General features: G+C 39.9%; 2 protein-coding genes across 3 annotated transcripts in view; one reads left to right on the top strand and one right to left on the bottom strand.

Annotated features, from left to right (window-relative positions):
- The window catches only part of LOC103465652 (voltage-dependent calcium channel subunit alpha-2/delta-4-like), a 78,884-nt gene extending 72,521 nt beyond the window's left edge, over positions 1 to 6,363 (top strand). Inside the window, exons 34-42 of the mRNA XM_081607578.1 lie at positions 677 to 747; positions 828 to 903; positions 1,052 to 1,104; positions 1,329 to 1,384; positions 3,479 to 3,499; positions 3,627 to 3,744; positions 5,335 to 5,453; positions 5,643 to 5,722; positions 5,862 to 6,363. Coding sequence (XP_081463704.1) covers positions 677 to 747; positions 828 to 903; positions 1,052 to 1,104; positions 1,329 to 1,384; positions 3,479 to 3,499; positions 3,627 to 3,744; positions 5,335 to 5,453; positions 5,643 to 5,722; positions 5,862 to 5,963 — 696 coding nt within the window. The 3' untranslated portion in view covers positions 5,964 to 6,363. The remainder of the gene's footprint in view (positions 1 to 676; positions 748 to 827; positions 904 to 1,051; positions 1,105 to 1,328; positions 1,385 to 3,478; positions 3,500 to 3,626; positions 3,745 to 5,334; positions 5,454 to 5,642; positions 5,723 to 5,861) is intronic.
- Positions 6,364 to 7,372: 1,009 nt separating this feature from the next.
- On the bottom strand, positions 7,373 to 19,763 carry afg3l1 (AFG3-like AAA ATPase 1). 2 transcript variants are annotated; one of them, XM_008410672.3, is made up of 15 exons: positions 19,513 to 19,762; positions 17,604 to 17,697; positions 14,821 to 14,918; positions 13,851 to 14,072; positions 13,568 to 13,692; positions 12,550 to 12,817; positions 12,328 to 12,465; positions 12,094 to 12,247; positions 11,909 to 12,016; positions 11,561 to 11,686; positions 11,227 to 11,337; positions 10,945 to 11,060; positions 9,420 to 9,620; positions 9,106 to 9,300; positions 7,373 to 8,197 (listed from the first exon to the last, which is right to left on the bottom strand). In XM_008410672.3, exons 1-15 carry the CDS (start codon positions 19,612 to 19,614, stop codon positions 7,970 to 7,972), a joined length of 2,286 nt encoding a protein of 761 aa, XP_008408894.2. In that variant the 5' UTR covers positions 19,615 to 19,762; the 3' UTR covers positions 7,373 to 7,969. The 2 variants fall into 2 exon arrangements, with proteins under 2 accessions (XP_008408894.2, XP_008408895.2); XM_008410673.3 differs by having other exon boundaries at positions 8,034 to 8,197; positions 9,092 to 9,300; positions 19,513 to 19,763.
- Between the last annotated feature and the right edge of the window lie 501 nt (positions 19,764 to 20,264).

The following is a 20,264-nucleotide window of genomic DNA, read 5'->3' as shown; positions in this document are numbered from 1 at the left end:
CGTGGTTCAACAGCGATAACAGAACCAGCGTCTTACATCGCAGCTCGAAGACTTAAATAATTTTGCGGGTTATTTGTTTAGCTTTCTGACCGTCATGCTAATCCGGGTGAGTGTTTGTAGCTTGTGCGCTGCTTTACCTGCTATCTGATCCTCCATATGTCTTTTTTACTGCAGTGAGCCTCGATGTAGTCAAACTCCGTCAGGTATGGCATTGTTTTTATGCCATATTAGATTCATCGTGTTTATGCATTTTGACGTGCTTCACCCCCCCGTGCTTCAATTTTCCGCCTCAACACGCAAACGTCCCCATTCACTCAATGTGTTATAGTTCCACATCGCTTAGGATTTGTTGCTGCACGTTTGCGCAGCGTGAAGGAAAGAGGAGACCAGCTGCACAGGCAGGCTGCAAAATGAGATGCAGGTGATCGGTATCGGCAACAAGAACCAATGATCGCCGATCACCAATCATACACTTTTTCAATTGGCCCGATTATGATCGATGACCGATCGATCGGCACACCTCTAATTTTTTAACATTGTGACAGAATTCTGTCGGAAGAGCAGTTCAGTGTGACTACATGAAGCACCTGTTTGCTAGATGTTAACATTAATTTAAATAGAACTGTGCTATATGTCAATGTTATGGGAGTATAATAAAACACAATGTTCTTTGCAGGTTGGTCGTTTCTTTGGGGAGGTGGATGGGTCCGTCATGGCTTCACTCATCAAAATGGGAATGTTTAAAAAGTAGGACTTCATCAGACACCCTTCAGCTGAGCAGTTCTGTCTGCTGCCAACCTAAACCCAACCTGGATGTTTATTTGCAGAGTGTCTCTGTTTGACTACCAGGCTATGTGCAAGAACAGCCACCATCATGCCAGCAGTGCTCGACCTTTGCTTAGCGTAAGTCTCTCAGCACACTGAGCAACTTTTGACAGCATACATCAGAAAGAATCACAGGAAATCATTTATTATAATTGTTATTATTAATGTGTGTAGTTCAATATATTTTTTTCCTTTGAAATCTTCCAAATACCTTCCTCCTGTTTAGCCGTTCTACATGATTTTGGCTTTGATGAGATGGCTCTTCTCCAACGCTTTGATGTAAGTATCTGTAATGGAGGATCTGTGATTATTGTGGATCTGATTTCCATTATTCAAACATTGGTACCAAAGAAAGTTTCAACTGTTGGTACCAACAGTTTCAACAGATAAGTAAATTAGACTAGACTGGTCCCAACCCAGCATTTTAATGTTTACATTCAGTGTTTCCTTGGTAAATCAAACTACTGTTTTTTTCTAAGGTGTGTGTTTGTTTTATCCTTTAGGTTTGTGCTGGACTTCAACTTCTGTGGTCTCTGGCACTCTGACTATTTTGTAGATGGTAAGATGAAGTTAACATGATCATCAATCTCAGTTATTGTATCTTTTAAGCTCTCCCAAACACAGTTAACAAAGAAAAAGTCTGAATGAAGTATTTCAAATAAAAATGTTTGTACTCACCCAAAAATGCCAAGATGTACATGAGAACTCTGTGAAGTCAGTTTGGTCAGAAAGTGTTATAAAACTGATTGCAATGGATGTTGCACCAAACATCCATTTTTTCAGTTTAAGATGAGTTTATTTCACAAAATGTCCCATAATGCCAGGTAATCGGAGAATCTCCATGCAAGACATTTTTTTCTGATGTTTGCAGTGCGAGCTGGAACTTTGAGGCACAGTCTTCTGCCGTGTTTCGGAAGCAGGGATAGTTTTTTTGTTTTGAAGTAAAGGCATAGTTATATTAAGACTTTGAGCAGAGTTATGCTTGTTTGCGCACATATTGGAAACCAGTTTGACCTGGATTTATCATAAAATAAAGCAACTGGTGTATAGCTGTTGTGGTGGGATGGATGAGACACTTAAGGTAAGATTTCACATCTTTTAAGATGTGAAATCTTACCTTAAGTGTCTCAGATCCATTTCTCCTAGATCTGCTATGTTCTGCTTGTCTCCAAATTTACTTTTGTTGCTGTTATTTCAACTTTGAGTTTCATGTCCTTTCTGTATTTTACTCTATATCTGGTCTGGCAGTCTTAATGTTTTCTTTCTGATATAGCTGGTTCAGTTTTTCAGTGGTAAATCAAACCCAGCCTCCTGTAAAGCTGCTGGTCAAGATTTTGCTGTGACTAACTGCATATCTTCTCTTTGACCCTCCAGCCTTTAAATCCAGCTCATAACTCATCTCAGATGTGCTTCTCTCCTAGATAAAGCTACTAAGAGAGCTACGACTGCCATTAATGTCTTATTTTTAACTTATACGCACTACTCCTGAATTAGAGGTCCTATTTCTTTTTTATGTGTGTGCTGTGTATTCTCAAACCACCCATCGGTGGTTTGAGAATACACAAAGTTACTAACAACGACCAGGAGTGAATGCAGAAAGTCAATGACTCAATGCAATCCGCTGGATTTCTTAAAACAGAAAAAAAAATACCAATGTTTTAATAATTTTAACCTGAATGCACTGCACGGTAACTAGACTCAATTGGAATGTATGTATGATAGAAATGATTTTATTTTGAATTTGAAACAATAGCTGTGATCATCTAGAGCTGCTTTATGCTCTAACAAGCAAAAGCAGCTGTTTAGAGCATAAAGAAGCTATAAAACATTTGGAGGAGTCTGCATCCAAATGCAGACTCAGTGAAACCAATCATGTGACCGCGTGTATTTTGCCAACTATATGAAGGATTAGATTAGTTTTAATTCGTTCTGACACTCTTTATGATGATTTGTGTACTTTCTTTGTTTGTATTGGATTTATTGACGTTTGTGTAGTTAAGTCATTTTAACCTTGTTTTGTAAACATGCAGTGAATAAATCAATCTTCAATCAGTTTTTTACAGAGTTAAGAATTAATATAAAGAGTTAAGAATATATAAACACGTTTTCACTGAGTCTCTTTTATGTGTATACTTGACATTTTGAAATCACATTTCTGACTGTCAGCTTATTGCGTTCCTTCGCAATAAGTTCTGCGAGGGAACGCAAAGCTTATTGAGCGGTAACGCAATAACGCCTGCAACATTTTCTTTTGCAAGGGAACGCAAAATATCACCCCCCCACACACACACATCACCTAGGGGGCTCTGTAAGATATGGACCAGACAGAGTGAGCAGCTGTTGTCTTGCTGCAGTAGAGTCAGGTTCATATGTTGGTCCTGGAGTCATTTCAATAGGGATTGTTCATAGTGACAGGTGCTGCTTCATTAGTTCTTTTGTCCAGAAACCCAAATCAATCTGAAACTGTGATAATCATGATGTCTGGAGATGTGATATTTTTGCTCTGTTTCGTCATATGACAGCTTTATCTCTCATTTTCAAATGCAACACTGTTTCATTTTCATCATCCCATCATCATCATCATCATCATCATCATCACTTTCAACACCATCCTCTCACTCTGTGTGGTCACTACCATTCTCCATGCATTCAGCCAAAGCCGGCTATCACACATGTGAGTACAACATGCCTGAGTGTGTGGTGGTATTAGGACAACTACTGAGAAAATCCTGTTATAAATTTATCTCATCTGAACTGATCAGGAATGTAAACTTTTGCATTTTGTGTTTTTGTATTTTCAGCTCATAAGCAAAAGAAAGTGGATGCGCTGCAGCCCTGTGACACTGCATACCCCGGCTTTATGTATGACTCATCGGTCAGGGAGGCCAACAGTCTCATCAAGTGTGGACGCTGTCAGAAGTACGGATGTTAACACGCGCGCGCACACACACACACACACACACACACACACACACAATCACACCCCTTAAACTTTCCACTAACTTCCTGTTTTTAGGACCTATTTCTTTATTCAGATCATTTTTATCAGGGATCAGGTTGTGCTAACAATTTTTTGGAATCAGTCTTATTAGCCAAGCACAGGGTCACATGTACAATCAAGAAATTATTTATATAGATCCCGTCTGACGCCATGAAGTAGACTGAAAGATCTCAGGAAGTAACACGTCTTGCCCTGATCTAGTGACATTTAAGAATAAATGAAAAACAAAATAACTGACATCTATAAGTCTGGAAAGCCATTCTAAATATTTGGGACTTCAGTGCACAACAGTGGTGAAGCTTCCCAGCAGTGTCTGGCTGAGCAAAATGGCTCCAAGCAAAATGGCTCCAAGAATCCAAGAACAAACCTACAATTAAGTCACAAATTATCGTAGAACGTAATATGGAGTTATGGTATGAGAGCCTTCAGATTTTATGCATGCAGCTGTTGATGCAGTTAAACACCTGCATCGATAGCAGGGGTTGTTGTGGAATTGTGGTAGTTCACAATTCAGGATTTTTTTTTTAAGTGCCAGCTCTGCAGCACATCGCCATCTTCACGTGATTTATGACTGGCAATAAAGAGCTCAGAGGCAGTTCAGCTTTGTGAGTTTATTGCAGAAATGCTTTTTGAAAGGAGCTAAATGCTTTTATTGATACACCTTGCAAGTGCAGATGTTTAATGGTATTATTGTCTTTCAATGGTCAAAACCAAACAGTTTTGAAGGGAAATCCACTGAATTGTGAGTTAAGAATTAAATTGGTCCAGGCTTAACTCACAATAATTTGATGGGACATCATGGGACAATAATCAACTTTTAATTTTTTTTACTCATCTCCGTTCAAATATTTCTAAGAGACATATTTTCAATAAGATTATGTTTAACTCATCTATGGTTTATTAAACCATAAAAAACTCATAATCAATCACAATCACTTAAAAAAATGCTTAAAAATTAAACATCTCATCATTTTTTTCCCCTTAACATCACCGAGCTGTAAGTGGTCCGGTATGAAACGGGTGCGATAGAACAACACAGCACTTTTAAATTTCAATAATCAAAATACCGAAATTGTTTCTGTTGTTTTAAAAGGTTTATGTCAGTCATACATTTTTTGTATTTTAATGAAGTTACACCAGATTTCTTAAAACGCTTGAACAGTAATTGAATGCAAGCTTCAGAAATTCAAAAATCGGTGATGTTAAGGGGGAAAAAATGATGAGATGTTTAATTTTTAACCATTTTTTTTAAGTGATTGTGATTGATTATGAGTTTTTTATGGTTTAATAAACCATAGATGAGTTAAACATAATCTTATTGAAAATATGTCTCTTAGAAATATTTGAACGGAGATGAGTAAAAAAAAAAGCAAAAGTTGATTATTGTCCCATGATGTCCCATCAAATTATTGTGAGTTAAGCCTGGACCAATTTAATTCTTAACTCACAATTCAGTGGATTTCCCTTCAAAACTGTTTGGTTTTGACCTTTGACATCATGTGTTTCAGGATGTTTGTGGTGCAGCAGGTTCCTGACAGTAACTTGGTTCTGGTTGTGACACAAGCCTCCTGTGACTGCTCCCGTCAGTTTGGACCCATCCTGCTGCAGCCAAAGGAAATTAAATATATCCTTCTACTGTTCAACAAAATGTCTCCCAACTAAATGCATACATTCTGTTCAGGTCTTGGAAAAAGAAAAAAAAATTAAATAACAGAAGTCTCTACCATCTTGTCAGTAGCTGCTGCTGTACCCAGAGATCTGCTCAGCACCGGCCCTGTGTGTGTGTGCATATCTGTCCTTAATATCTGTAAACATAATGCAACTGTGAAGTGCAACAGGATGAAATCTCAGAAGGTGCGAAGGCGTCCACAGTCCTGCCACTCCTACCACCCAAAGGTCAGCGCTAAGAATGAACATTTTAATGTTGTTGCAGGATTATATTTTTAAGTGCTGAGCAACTATGTAGGTAAAATCTGGGCATGTTTTAGCTAATTTTTTTTTTACAAAATGTCAAAATGTGTGATTGGTCCACCAGGAGGATGCTAAGGACTGTGGAGGAGCATCTGCCATCTCCATGTCCCTTCGTCTCTTTGCTGCATCTCTGTTTTTCCCAGTTCTCCTTCTCCAGTTAACATAAACCAGGGAAAAAAGAACCCATCCACCACCGGAAGACAAGAAAACAGTTTGAAACAAGCATTCTGTTTTTCTCTGCTACCGGTATATAGGACTATTTAATTTTTTATTTGTAATATTTTTTGCTTAATTCAATTTAGAATATTTTCTGAAATAAGTAATATCGGATCAAAAATATATAGAAGCAGAAACAGCAACCGAGTCTCCTGAGCTGACTCGTTGCGGGGGAAGTTGTTGCCTCCTGCTGGTCAGGTTTAAGAAGTGCAGCTTCAGCGTGCAGGTATATTGCCATTGTACTAAGAGATGTAGCATTCTTGTAGCTTTTTCATACAGAAATGTTGTGTATGCGTTGAGATTCATTGTAAAAAAAAGATCTTTGTCGAAAATAAAGATGCACTTTTAAACATGTTTTCAAAAGTTTAGTTTGTCAGAGGTTACCAGGAACACACCACTGCAAAAGTCTCTAGTCATGATTTATTTCCTTTTGCTTTTCTTTGTAACCTTTTTAAATATTACAAAGCTTTCTAAAAGTCTTTTAAAGTTCTATTTATTTGTTAGAATTTGTTTTTATTAATTCATGAAACACTCAGGACCCAAAACACAACGGAGTATCAATGTATCAGCATATACCTGTGGACTTCCTTGAGTTGAACCTATAAAAAATGCCAACAAAAAGCTATTTTAGCACCAACAGGATGAGTCAGAAATAATCTCATAGTTGCTAGCTGTAAACTCAGCTAGCAACTACGGCATTAAATTACCTAGTAGGTCCTGTGTTTGCTGGAGTTTCTTTCAACCTTAACTGATATTTTGAGACAGTAATTAATATATATTATATTAAAGGCTGGATTGCAGTGATAACAGGATGTTATGTAAATTGTGAAGGGATTAGCAACCCAATGAAGGGTACTGTCAAGTGACACTGTGGCCATCTCTCCCATAATCAAAGTCTCTCCAAGTAGTGAGATTTTTTGTAGCTGCAATAATTCAAAAGCACAACTCTGCTGATTCCATGGTCAACCATGGTCTGAGGATGTAACTGTGTCTGAGATGCTACAAAAAGAATACGTCTGAACAAGGTCAGAGTCAGAAAACTTTTCCATTTCCAACCACATCGATGCGTCCTCAACACAATCACATTTACAAGTTGCAGATGACATTAGAGATAGCCAAGATAGAATGACTAAACTTAACTAAAACAAAGTTAAGTTCTGGTTAACCTTATTAACCAAAACAAGGTTAACAAAATTGCGTCACACCTTGAAAACCACTGAAACTACAGACAACACAGAATAAAGCAGGTTTCTTCTGCTAAGCAGAATGTGGTGTGACTGTTCTACCTGAAAGTAAAGTCTACAGGCACATGTGACTGTCTTTTATGACTTAGTAAAACATGCTTAATTTCAGAAAACCAAACTTTATTCTTTTTATTTTGCAACAGTGGTCTACAAAAAAAAACCTTCTCAGTCATTATCCCAGAGTTTATATAATTAAAATATCCTTATGGTAAGTCCAAGCTGAGGTAAAATGCAAATGAAAATTGCTGTGTTGTGAAGCAGAACGGTCAGACGAGTTGTTCCAGGTAAATTAAAAAACATCTGATTTATTTCTAAAAACATTTCAGCCTTGTTTGGCCGCATAAACATTCCTCAAGTCGAGTATTTCTTCCTCGTTATGAGGAGGACAGACATTTTGTAAAAGAATAAATAAAGAAATCATCATGTTCTCTCTGTTCTGTCCCGGCGTAGTTAAATGTGGCAGAATCTAGAGACGGGAAATCTTAAGGCGCTGTAGAGAATATTCCTCTCTGAAGAGAAATAGTTTACAGTTAGTTGACAGTTAGCTCCACAGCTCTCTGATTAGCCTAGGCTAATATATATATATATATATATATGATCCAATCTGAACAGTTGCCAGTGGGGGACCACACAGTCAGGCAGAGAGAAACAGAGTCAGCGGCTTCATGTATTTCTGTCCAGCTGGTTGAGTTTTCTCCAGGTTCCTCATATCCTACACTGCCTGCTGTCTGTCCTGGGTTGGGTCTGTCTCCTCCGCCTCCCCTCCTCTCTGCTGGTTCCAGTCCCTGAGGCCATCTGGAAGGCTCGTGTCTTCCTCAAAGCTCCCCGTCCCCTCCACAAACTCCTCGTAGGTTGACTTCTCCTGGAATGGCCGAGGACCCAGCAGCTCTACCATGTCTGCTTTGTCTAGAACCTCCTTCTCAAGCAAGCGCTTCCCCACCTGAGGATAACACAGAGGATGAACATAAATTAGCTCAATTCAATAAATCCACCCGCCTGTGGGAATCTAGAAATTTCAGCATGACGACAAAGACAGTCTCTGTATCAATCCTACCCACAAACATCTACACCGGGTAGCCAACTATCATATAAACTGGCAGGTTTAATGACAGGCAGCACTGAAGATGGGAACATTTAAACCCAGTGGTTCAGTCTCACTTAGAGCTGCTCATTAAGATATTATATTCAAAATCAAACCAGGTAAGAACAAAGTAACAATATCTTTCTAAGCATTAGAACCCCTTTGGTGGAAAAATCTAAACTTTTCCAATGTCTTTCAACAGCTAGTATTTATGTCAGAGTTTACCCCAGTGTACTATAAGCCTGGTAACCCACCAGGCTTTACTCTCCCTCACAGACCACTTGTGAGGGAGAGTAAAAACTCCTCCAGACTAGCAGCAGCAGCAATTAACAAACACCTAATGGAATTTTGCATCAGTCAAGCTCATCTTATGAACTACCTGTCAGTCAAATACTCATAACAGTTGTAAAAAGAATCATGAAGGCGCTTCATTGTGACAACATGATGAAGGTGCAGTGTCATTAAGAGTATCAGCTTCTTAAAGAGACAGAGGCCCAATTTCAAGGTGCCAAACTGTGAAGTCAAATTTCTTCTAAGTTATGTTTCAGAATCAGAAGAATTTATTGGCATTGTTAGAAAGACAACGAAATTGCCGTTTCAGTTTGATATATACAGTTAACTGAAGTTAACACAGTAACCTGATAGATATAATATGACACTATGTGCCTAAAAATACATAATACTACCTCTTTAAACATAGGGAACAACCCTGAACTCCCTCCTGTTCCCTGTGCCACCTGATAAACATCTCACATAAAAGTTCTCGCCTTGTCCACTTGGTCCCTCTTGTTGGTGATCAGCTGCAGGGTGCGCTCATACGCTCGATCCACCAGTCCTCTGACCTCCTCATCAATGAGCTCAGCTGTCGCCTCGCTGTAAGGCTTCTCCAGGACCATCTCACCCTGCCGGGGCAGGTCAAATGACACCTGCCCCACCTTGTCACTCATCCCAAACTGCACCACCTGAACATCAGCAAACAGAGAGAAGTGTCACAACTCAACAAAGAGTCCCCTTCCTCCATATTACTTGGACCCAGCAAGTGTGTGTGCGTGCGTGTGTGTATGTGTGTGCATGTGTGTACCTGCGCATAGGCCGACTGTGTGACCTTCTTCAAATCATCCTGAGCTCCGGTGGTTATCCGGCCAAAGAAGACCTGCTCGGCCACACGCCCTCCCAGCATCATGCACATCCTGTCAAACAGCTGCTCTCTGGTGTAGAGGTACTGCTCTCTGGGCAGGTACTGAGCGTAACCCAAACCCTTCCCGCGTGGAATGATGGACACCTGAAAACAAGGCAAGGCTCATGTAACTGGACAGTAGCAATGCATTGTACTGCAGTAGCAATAATGCTACTGCAGTACAATGCATACGTTACATTGTATTGCATTGTACACATTGCAATACATTACATTACTGCAATGTATTTACATTGCAGTAGCAGCAACTGTCCAGTTACATGAGGCACTCTCAATTGTTTTGTCTTGGAATTGGAATATTGTGAAAATCATCTAGCCATAGACAGACCTACAACACAAAACATGTGTTCTACACCAATGTTTGCAAAACTACACCAGGGATTCATGACAATCTCCTGTGCAAAGTAAAAGATTTTAATGTGAATTTGAGGCTTTCCTTGTGAAAGACATTCTTCCATATCATAGGAATGACCCAGAACAAACTCTGCTACTCTTTTATATCTGTTCCATCAGACAAAAACTAAACACCCTCTCACCCCAGATATCTTTGCCCCTTCGCCAAAACCTCCAGCTCTACTTGATGGAGAGAACCCACAACGTCCTCCTCCACTGGTTTGGTTCCTGAATACACGCATGTCCAACTGTTGCTGTCCAGGAGGTCATGGCATGCTTTCATTTTTCTAAATAGAAAACTTTGTATAATTACTAAAACCCATTAGCTGATGATCAGGTGCAGCCATTTCCAGGAGTACACCACTTCCAAGTGGTGTACTGACAATCACCTCACAATTATTTGGTTGCCAGACCACCTGAGCTGCAACTGGACTTGCAAAACAGAAACTAGGTCAATGTCTTTAAAGAGCATTACAAGAACCAATATCAGCTCCTATTTTTAGCATGAAATTAAGTTTTGGGGTGGTTTATGTTTATTGCTGTCCGTTTATTTGGAAGCCAACAGTTTTAAGAGTTCTTCTCTAACCCATACAAAAATCCCATTCTTTCTAAGACCTAGTGTTCGTGTACATGTGTGTTGAAACACCAAAGAATACCGCCTTAAATGCAGCAAGTGGTCCATCAGATTTATTGTTAGTAACATTATAGTAGACTGCCTGGTAAATAGACTGGATTTATCCAATATTTTTCTAGCCATAGCATCCATTTTAAGTGCTTTCCGCCATGGCTACACAGAGAAACTGATTTTCTAATGACTAGATGAACAGCATCACTCTTGCATTGCTGGATGATGATTCTGCTGGTTTTATTTTCTTTCTGGTTAATTATTGAGTTCAGTTTGGTTTCTATAACAGTCTGTACTTACTCTGAATAGACATTTCTGACAAACTCCTCAGTCTACATTTAATATTGGCATGTAATGTGAAGTTGATTTTGTTGCCATGTTCAGACTCCATACTTTGAGCAGCGGGTCGGCGTGCTGTAGAAACCAGCCCACGATGGCGTGGCCGGCTTCATGGTATGCCACCGTCTTCTTCTCCATCGGCTGCAGGACCTGAGTCTTCTTCTCCAGGCCTGAACACAGGCAGATAATGTGAAACATGAATATAAAATATACTGTATAGTAAATGTTCTTTTCAGTCCATCTGTTAGCCATTTCTATTTTATGTCATAAGACACAGGATTTTCACTTGCAATGTGAAAAAAAAAGCCAGCAATGCAGCTAAAATTGATGACTAACCTCCGATGACACGGTCGATCGCCTGCTCAAAGTGCTTTGGGTTGACGGCGGGGCTCAGGTGCCTGGCAGCTATCAAAGCTGCTTCATTACACACATTAGCAATGTCAGCACCTGATTCATTGACAAAAAGAAATACCAAACAGCATCATAGTCTGGATTGAATATATCAGTCTATTTGTCAATAATGTTGATGAATGCAATTTCTATATAATTGTCTTTAACATTTAGAGATTTACTTCACAGCTATCGCAAAGTAGTTCAATTTCATCTGTCATGAAAAAGCTCAAGGACAACAAAATCATAGCTTCACATAAATCAAGTAGATGTTACACACCAGTGAATCCTGGTGTGGCAGCTGCCATTTTCCTTGCTAGTGCGTCCTTATCCAGACTGGGATCCAGTTTGATTGGTCGCAGGTGAACTTTGAAGATGGAAGCCCTGCCTTTGATGTCTGGAGGACCTGAGAGGAGGAGGGAAAAAAACCATGAGTGATGTACATCAAGTATTTGTACATGAGCACTCTGGTCTTCCAAACACATGTCCTCTGAGGCAGACAAGCTGATGTCCACCTTGAATATTTTCAGTGATCTGGTTTTACAGGTCAGCTTTCCATAAAATCCTGATGTTTAACCAGATTCCCACACAAACTGTGAGCTGCAGTAAACATAAAGACTGAGTGTACCAATGTAAATCTGTCTATCAAAGCGTCCTGGTCTCATCAGAGCGGGGTCCAGGATATCCGGCCTATTGGTTCCAGCGAGGACCACTACATTAGTGGCTGTGTTAAAACCTGAGAAACAGAAGAACAAAATTAAAAAAAAGAGAGAAAAAAAATGCAGCAGGCTCAAAAACAGAATGTGGTTGTACCGTCCATCTCCACCAGCAGCTGGTTTAATGTGTTCTCCTGTTCACTCTGACCCCCAAAGTTTCCTCCTCCTCTCTTCCTCCCCACAGCATCAATCTCATCAATGAAGAGGATGCATGGCGCATTTTTCCTCGCCATGGCAAACATGTCCCTCACCTTCACAGAAGCCGTGTTAGTTCAACTCTCATTTCCTGAGAAGCACTGAACTGGATGACAGTGGGGCCTATTCCACTCACCCTGGCTGGACCGACCCCGACAAACATCTCCAGGAACTCGGAGCCATTGACCGTGATGAAGGGGACATTGGCCTCTCCTGCTGTGGCTTTGGCCAGCAGAGTCTTTCCTGTGCCAGGAGGTCCAGACAGAACGGCACCCTACAAAAACACACTCATCAACCGACTGTCACCTGAAGAACGAGGACGGGGGACTTCCCTTCTGACAGGCCTGGCTGCTCTCACCTTGGGGATCTTGGCTCCCAGGTCCTGGTACTGCTGTGGGTTTTTCAGAAAGTTCACAAACTCCAGGATCTCCAGCTTTGCTTCCTCACAGCCAGCCACATCCTTGAACTTGACATCTATGTTGTCCTTCATCATCTTGGCTGTCGACTCACTCATGCTGAAGGGGCTCCTTCCTCCACCAATGCCTCCTCCTATTGGTCCACGCCGCAGTGTGAACAGCAGAAAGCCAATCAGCAACAGAGTAGGAATCATGCTCATCAAGAAGGAGCTGTAAGGATGCAAGAAAAAAATCTACTGAAATATATTGTAACATTTCAATGCAGCAATATAAAACCTAAGAATAATAATATCGTTCAAGTGACTAAAACATTCAGAGATGGTGCAGAAACGTCAACAGACCTGTTTATTGCTCAGCTGATTCACCAATACGCAGAATATAAAGCAACTTTGTTGGAAAGCCAAATGTAATCATGTGGCTTAGCAACCAGCTTATGAACTTCTCTTACACTAAAAGCCCTGGATGAACGAGCTTTTTCTATATTTTTGCATGTGGATGGAATCAGATAAATCTTGAATTTACTTTCACAATAAGTTGTTCCAAACTTTGCAATGACCACCAGTGCTGATATCAAATCGATACATTTATGTATCGATTTGATATTGATACATAAATGAAGATTAAAATTTTGGCAAATCTGTATTTGTTTTTTGTACTTCCTGTGATGTTAACCCACCAAAGAACAACCATCTTGTCCGACAAGCGTATTTTACAACTTATATTTATTTTGACTTGAAATTCAGATTAACTCATAGAAGGAATAACTGAAATAAAAGCCAGTTTTACAGATATTTCCAGGTGGGCATGCTGATGTGAACCGTTACCTCTACAGCCCAGTGTGCTTCAAACTTAATGAGTCATCTTTTTTTTTTATATTGACCAAATAAATTGTGATTCTTATTTTTTCCTCCATAGTGAAGATCAAACTCTGTTCTTTGGGTGTTGAAGGATTAAACTCACCCGTCACTCTCAGAGCTGTAGATGACAGCGGCCCGGTGTGATGGCTCCAGGCCCAGTTCCATGTGTGCAGCCTCAAGATTCCTTTCAAATGTATCAACGCTGCCGATGTTGAACCACACGTAACTCTGAGGAACACAGAAAGGACTGAATGTAATGGTCTGAAACAGAAGCAGGTTAACTAGAAAATGACTGTTCAATGCTAAATCAAAGGAATTGATAATAACTACTTTTATGTATTTGTTTTGCTGTGTTGCAACAACCATTGATATCATCATCCCCTCACCCCCTCAGCATCCGCTCCTGGTACCAGGATGACTCTGACGAACTGTTTGTTAACCACCTCCAACCGCTCCACCAGGCCTCTGCCCAGGTAGCGGTGCACAAAGTCCTTCCAGCTGATCTCTCGGCCCGTGTCTCGGAAGTAGAAGTAGAACAACGCTGAGCTGACTCCAGCAGCAGTAAGCATCATGTAGCGGAAATCCTTCTCATCCCAGGGGAAGTCACCCTGAAAACAGACACATCCAGCACCAAATAAAGATGATCTGAGGCTATTATTGGCACTGGGCAAAAATAAAATAACCCACAAGACACACATCGTTTGACATCTTACAGTTTTCCCACTAGATTCTGTTGAGACACTTTACCAAGGTTAAGAAAGAGTCACGCTGTTTGACAAAGGTCCATAGTAAAGAGTTACATGTTTGATTCTGTTAGACACTAAGGTCCATTTCTCACGAAAAAGAAACGTTTTCTCAGGCCACAGAGACCTGGTGTGATTTCAGGGAGTGTCTTCAGTCCATATAATCAGCTACCCTCCTCCTCCTCCTCAGACGCTGCACAGACTTTTTTAGAAACTCTTCTCGAATGTAATGGTTAAAGCGTCTCCTTTCAGCGCTGAAAGTGAATAAAAGAAGTAAAGTCTGAATGCTTTTCTTGGCTGATTTTATGCTCCATGTGTCAATACAAATTATGATTCATTGATCGGGATTTCCATTCCCAACAATTCCAAAGCAAAACATCTTTTTTTTAAGATGCAGAAGGGAAGACTTGTGCAGGTGCTACTTCATCTGTATAAAATGACCCTCACGCTACTCTTAACCAACAGGGAGAAACTCTGCAATCACCTGCACCACCAGCAGTTAGCTTATTTTTATAATTTTCTACATTTTATCAAAAGGATAGAACAATCTGCAAAGTTTACAAATATTATCATTTACTGTTGGATCTTCATGGCTTAATTTTTCCTGACAAACCTTCTGCATCCGACTCCACCAGTCTTTCCTTCCACCTCCTCTCTTGCCTCCTCCTGGTCGTCCTCCTCCGCCTCCTGCTGGTGCTCCTCCTTTTCCATCTGAAATGCCGACAAGAAGATTTATTGCACCACTAAGAGGCACTTCTTTCCATGATGATGATTGGAAATACTAAAATATAAGAGCCTACAAATATTTCACTGCAAACTCTCCTTTGTGTTATAATATAGCTATACAGGTCCTTCTCAAAAAATTAGCATATTGTGATAAAGTTCATTATTTTCCATAATGCAATGATAAAAATTAAACTGTCATATATTTTAGATTCATTGCACACCAACTGAAATATTTTAGGTCTTTGTTGTTTTAATACTGATGATTTTGACATACAGCTCATGAAAACCCAAAATCCCCGTCTCAAAAAATTTGCATATTTCATCTGACCAATAAAAAAAAGTGTTTTAATACCAAAAATGTCAACCTTCAAATAATTATGTTCAGTTATGCACTCAATGCTTGGTCAGGAATCATTTTGCAGCCTTCAATATGGCGAGGCATGGAGGCCATCAGCCTGTGGCACTGCTGAGGTGTTATGGAGGCCCACTATCAAAGCTTCAAGCTTTGATAGTGGGCTACTCATCCAGAGTTTTGGGTCTTGCGTCTCTCAACTTTCTCTTCACATTAACCCACAGATTCTCTATGGGATTCAGGTCAGGAGAGTTGGCAGGCCAATTAAGCACAGTAATACCATGGTCAGTAATACCATGGTCAGTGGTTTTGGCACTGTGAGCAGGTGCCAGGTTGTGCTGAAAAATGAAATCTTCATCTCCATAAAGTTTTTCAGCAGATGAAAGCATGAAGTGCTCCAAAATCTCCTGATAGCTGCTGCATTGACCCTGTTCTTGATCAAACACAGTGGACCAACACCAGCAGCTGACATGGCTCCCCAGACCATCACTGACTCTGGGTACTTGACACTGGATTTCTGGCCTTTTGGCATTTTCTTCTCCCCAGTCGTCCTCCAGACTCTGGCACCTTGATTTCCGAATGACATGCAAAATTTGCTTTCATCCGAAAAAAGTACTTTGGACCACTGAGCAACAGTCCAGTGCTGCTTCTCTGTAGCCCAGGTCAGGCGCTTCTGCCGCTGTTTGTGGTTCAAAAGTGGCTTGACCTTTGACCTGGGGAATGCAGCACTTGTAGCTCATTTCCTGCACATGCCTGTGTACGGTGGCTCTGGATGTTTCTACTCCAGACTCGGTCCACTGCTTCCGCAGGTCCCCCAAGGTCTGGAATCCGTCCTTCTCCACAATCTTCCTCAGGGTCCGGTCACCTCTTCTCATTGTGCAGCATTTTCTGCCACATTTTTTTCCTTCCCACTGAGGTGCCTTGATACAGCTCTCTGGGAACAGCCTATTCGTTCAGAAATTTATTTCTGTGTCTTACCCTCTTGCTTGAGGGTGTCAATGATGGCCTTCTGGACAGCAGTCAGGTCAGCAGTCTTACCCATGATTGCGGTTTTGAGTAATGAACCAGGCTGGGAGTTTTTAAAAGCCTCAGGAATCTTTTGCAGGTGTTTAGAGTTACTTTGTTGATTCAGATGATCAGGTTAATTACTCGTTCAGAGAACCTTTTCATGATATGCTAATTTTTTTGTGACAGGGATTTGGGGTTTTCATGAGCTGTATGCCAAAATCATCGGTATTAAAACAATAAAAGACCTGAAATATTTCAGTTGGTGTTCAATGAATCTAAAATATATGACAGTTTAATTTTTATCATTACATTATGGAAAATAATTAACTTTATCACAATATGCTAATTTTTTGAGAAGGACCTGTATATATATCTTTAAGAAACTTCTACTCTTTCTGTAATTCCGCCTTCAGGAAGTCATCACAACATGGCTCCTCTATTAACCCTTTAACAAAAATGTTTCCTAGTGTTGCTCTGAGAAGTAGCTCCTATAATGAGCTCAGCAGGAGAGCAGTTCTATCAGATGTCTGCCAATTGCTGCTGGCTAATCTGAAGGAGCAAAATGGTTGCCATGGGAGATTAAAGGATCACCAAAAGGATCAAACATGCATGAAAGAATCGAGGCGACATTCCAGGTATGTTTTTGATGAGGGAATAACATAACACGAAGCTCAAAAAAAGTCAATTTTACATAATATGATGAGCAATCTGCTCCCGGTTTGTTTCAGTGATTTTGTTTGACAAGGAGTATTAGTAAAAAAAAAAATGAAAAGATGCTATGTAACAGGCTCTCGAGCTAATTTCCATCTGCAGACCCTCATTCACACAACTTTACATAAAAAAAAAACATAAAACTATGCGATCTATGCTATTTACAGAAAAGGGTTTTTATAAATACTATTAAAAGACAATTAAAACATAAAAACCTGTTACACTATACCCATCCCACACCCTTCTGACATCATCTAAATCTTTTAGATTATAATCTAAAAGAATCTAAACTTGCAAATTTCATTAAGTTTGACTGAAATTTGCATTTGGATGTATCCAGGAGAATGGTGGCCTGAAAATTAAATTGTCTTACTTTGGTTGTGGAATGGACAGAGCAGACTAATGACAGTGAGAACAGGTCTCTCAAAGGTCCAACTCAACACTCAGAAAAATGAGTAGACTCAAAAGTCGGATTTATGCAAGTTATTAAATTCAGTAGTTTTCATAATAAAAATTGTTTTGCATATAAAAGTAATAAAAAGCTTTACAAAAAGTTTCAAATAAAAATCGAGCAGATGATCATATCCAGCAGCTCTCACCTTTTGGCTCGGTGGAATAGACACGTCGCTTAGCTAACCAGGCTCTTTGACGAGACAAGAAATTAGCTTGACTTTGACTGAAAAAACTACAGTCCTGAAAAAAAAAAGACAACATCAGAACACAGCAGATACAAGACTCTACCACCAGGAACCACAAAGACTCCGATAGAAGCACCTCAAGAGTTTACACAGTTTGAGGAAAGGATATATTTGTTTTGGTTGGGATTTTGCCTTGATTGCAGCACTAATCTGCTGTGTCATTGTTTTAATAACCTTCAGCAACCTTTATTCTAATTTATAATTGCTTAAATGTTTTCATCCAAAAAAAAGTTAGGATAAGTTCTGGACTCTCCAGAGGCCAGGGGTGGGCAACTCCAGGCCTCGAGGGCCGGTCTCCTGCAACTTTTAGATGCGTCTCAACTTCGACACACCTGAGTCAAATAATGAGGTCATTAGCAGGACTCTGGAGAACCTGACTGCACTTAAGAGGTGATTCAGCTGTTGGTTTCAAGTGTGTTGGACCAGGGAGACATCCAAGAGTTGCAGGACACTGGCCCTCCAGGACCAGGATTGCCCACCCCTAGGCTAAGCTAAGTCCAAAATATTGTTCGCTGTTCTCCCAGAACAATTCTTTGATAGAGTCTAATAACCCTTAATGTCACTGATCAGCAGAGAAGCAAAATGGATGTTAAGTATATTCAGTGAGCTTTGCTCTGTATAGTGATTATTAATTCACCTTTCTGGCATTAACCTGTTTCAATTAACAGGACAGAAACTATCTCACCCATCCTTGTTTTCTTTTTTTTCTGCTGTTTTTTTGTGAGGACTAACCTTTTAACCCTTCTGTGACACAGCTTCTCCACGAGACAGGATCTATCTATAAAGCCATTTAAATCAACTACTTTATTTTATTTATATAGCGACAAATAAAACTGTCAAACAAATGTAACCTCAACGCTCTTTAGAAAAGAGCACTGAGGTTACAACCTTTAAGTTTGTAACTTAAAGGTTGTAACCTTTAAGTTTATATACAGAACACAGATAAACAGTTTCAAAGTTAGATATATTATCATTTGATTCTAGTAATTAAACAATGCTTTAAAGTTCAGTCTATTATCGAACTGAACTTCAATTATAAGTTCAGTTCATGCTGAACTTATTATTCAGCTGTTTCACAGCATGAGGCTGCATCTCTGAGTGGCTGATGTAATGTTTCCACCATACTTCGATCCTAATCACAGCAAACTTGACGTCCTCAAAAACTACATTTAGTTGATATTTTAAGCGGGACCCCATGAAAGGTGGTCTGAGAGGTAAATGGTTGTAGAATCTTCGTATGTATTTTCACAATACTACTGACGTTTCTCAAATAAAAAGAACTGCTTAATGTAATCTCTAATTATTGTAACACAACCCACTTCACGTTTGAGCATTCTCTATATGTTAGATTTTAAACTAACTGCTTAAAGGTTGTCTCGGTTTTGTAAATGCAGCGGAATAGCCCTTTAGTGCCGAATATGAAGCTGCTAATCGGATGTCGTCTTCAGCCTCGTTTTAAAACCTTTGATCAAAACCTGAAACGGCTAAATCCAGAACAAAGCATCAGTTTGATATTATAATCGAGTACATATGAAAACTAAATATTAACTGTTGATTAAACACGTGAAGTGAAAACTTGAGCTTAAAAAAAATACAGCTGAGGTCGAATCGTAGAACAAGATACAAATGCTTTTAGATAACCTGCTAAATCTAGCCTAATATTCAATTTAGGAATGTTGTTCTTACGCAACATTATGTTTCGATTAAGCTGTGTTACAGTAAAATGTGTCCATTTAACTCTTGAAGTGTCCCTGAAGGGATCACACTGGTGCTTACAGCAGAGAATGGGAAACAGTCAGCAGTTACCTACCCGAACCGCGAGGCTTCCTGAACCCAGTGTGCGTCCTCGGGCTCCTCCGGCCCGGCAGAGAGGCAAAACAGCCGCCGAGAGAAGTCTCAGCATCTGAGACATCCTTTCTGTGGCCCCGGAAAAGATTCTAGCTTTCAGAAATTACAGTATTCTGTTTTGCTACGTTACCTCCAACACTCTAGCGCCAACATGTTGTGCTTACAAGTGAGGTTTGGTAAGAAATGTCAACAGGAGGATGATCGAAGCCCAATAAAGACTTTCTCTTTCAATGCCTGTGAAAAAATATTTGCAATCGGTAACAGAGTTAATCGGTAACAAATATACATATTTGCATCTAAATTATATATAAACTGAAGAATTTTCCCCAAAAAAATTAATAGTGTCTACAGATTAATATATTTTAAGCTGGTTTTATGTATTTATTATCGCTTTATTACATTCGGGCAGAAGTAAAAGGCAGCCATGGGTCCTCACACTTGCCCGTCCATAGACATCAATACGTAGACGCCTCATGGAGCGCTGAGAAATTCGCTTCTAAACAACCGGAAAATATGTTCTATGTAGCTAAATTGGCCCGAAATAACCGCTGATTGTTAGCGTAGCAGCTAACGTTTTCATACTGTTTTGTAATGAGGGAGAGCTGATGAAAAACCGCTGTTAGAGGAGTAGTTAATTAAAAACCAGAGGATTTTGTGAGGAAAGATCAGTCAGGATCAGAGCTGGAGCTGCTGTTCTTCAGTCTCTGTTTCCCA

The sequence above is a fragment of the Poecilia reticulata genome, chromosome 6 (assembly GCF_904066995.2).
Source record: "Poecilia reticulata chromosome 6, P_reticulata-male-v2, whole genome shotgun sequence".
Lineage (NCBI taxonomy): Eukaryota > Metazoa > Chordata > Actinopteri > Cyprinodontiformes > Poeciliidae > Poecilia > Poecilia reticulata.
The sequence above is the reverse complement of the archived record's forward strand: the minus strand, read 5'-3'. Positions and strand labels throughout refer to the sequence as shown.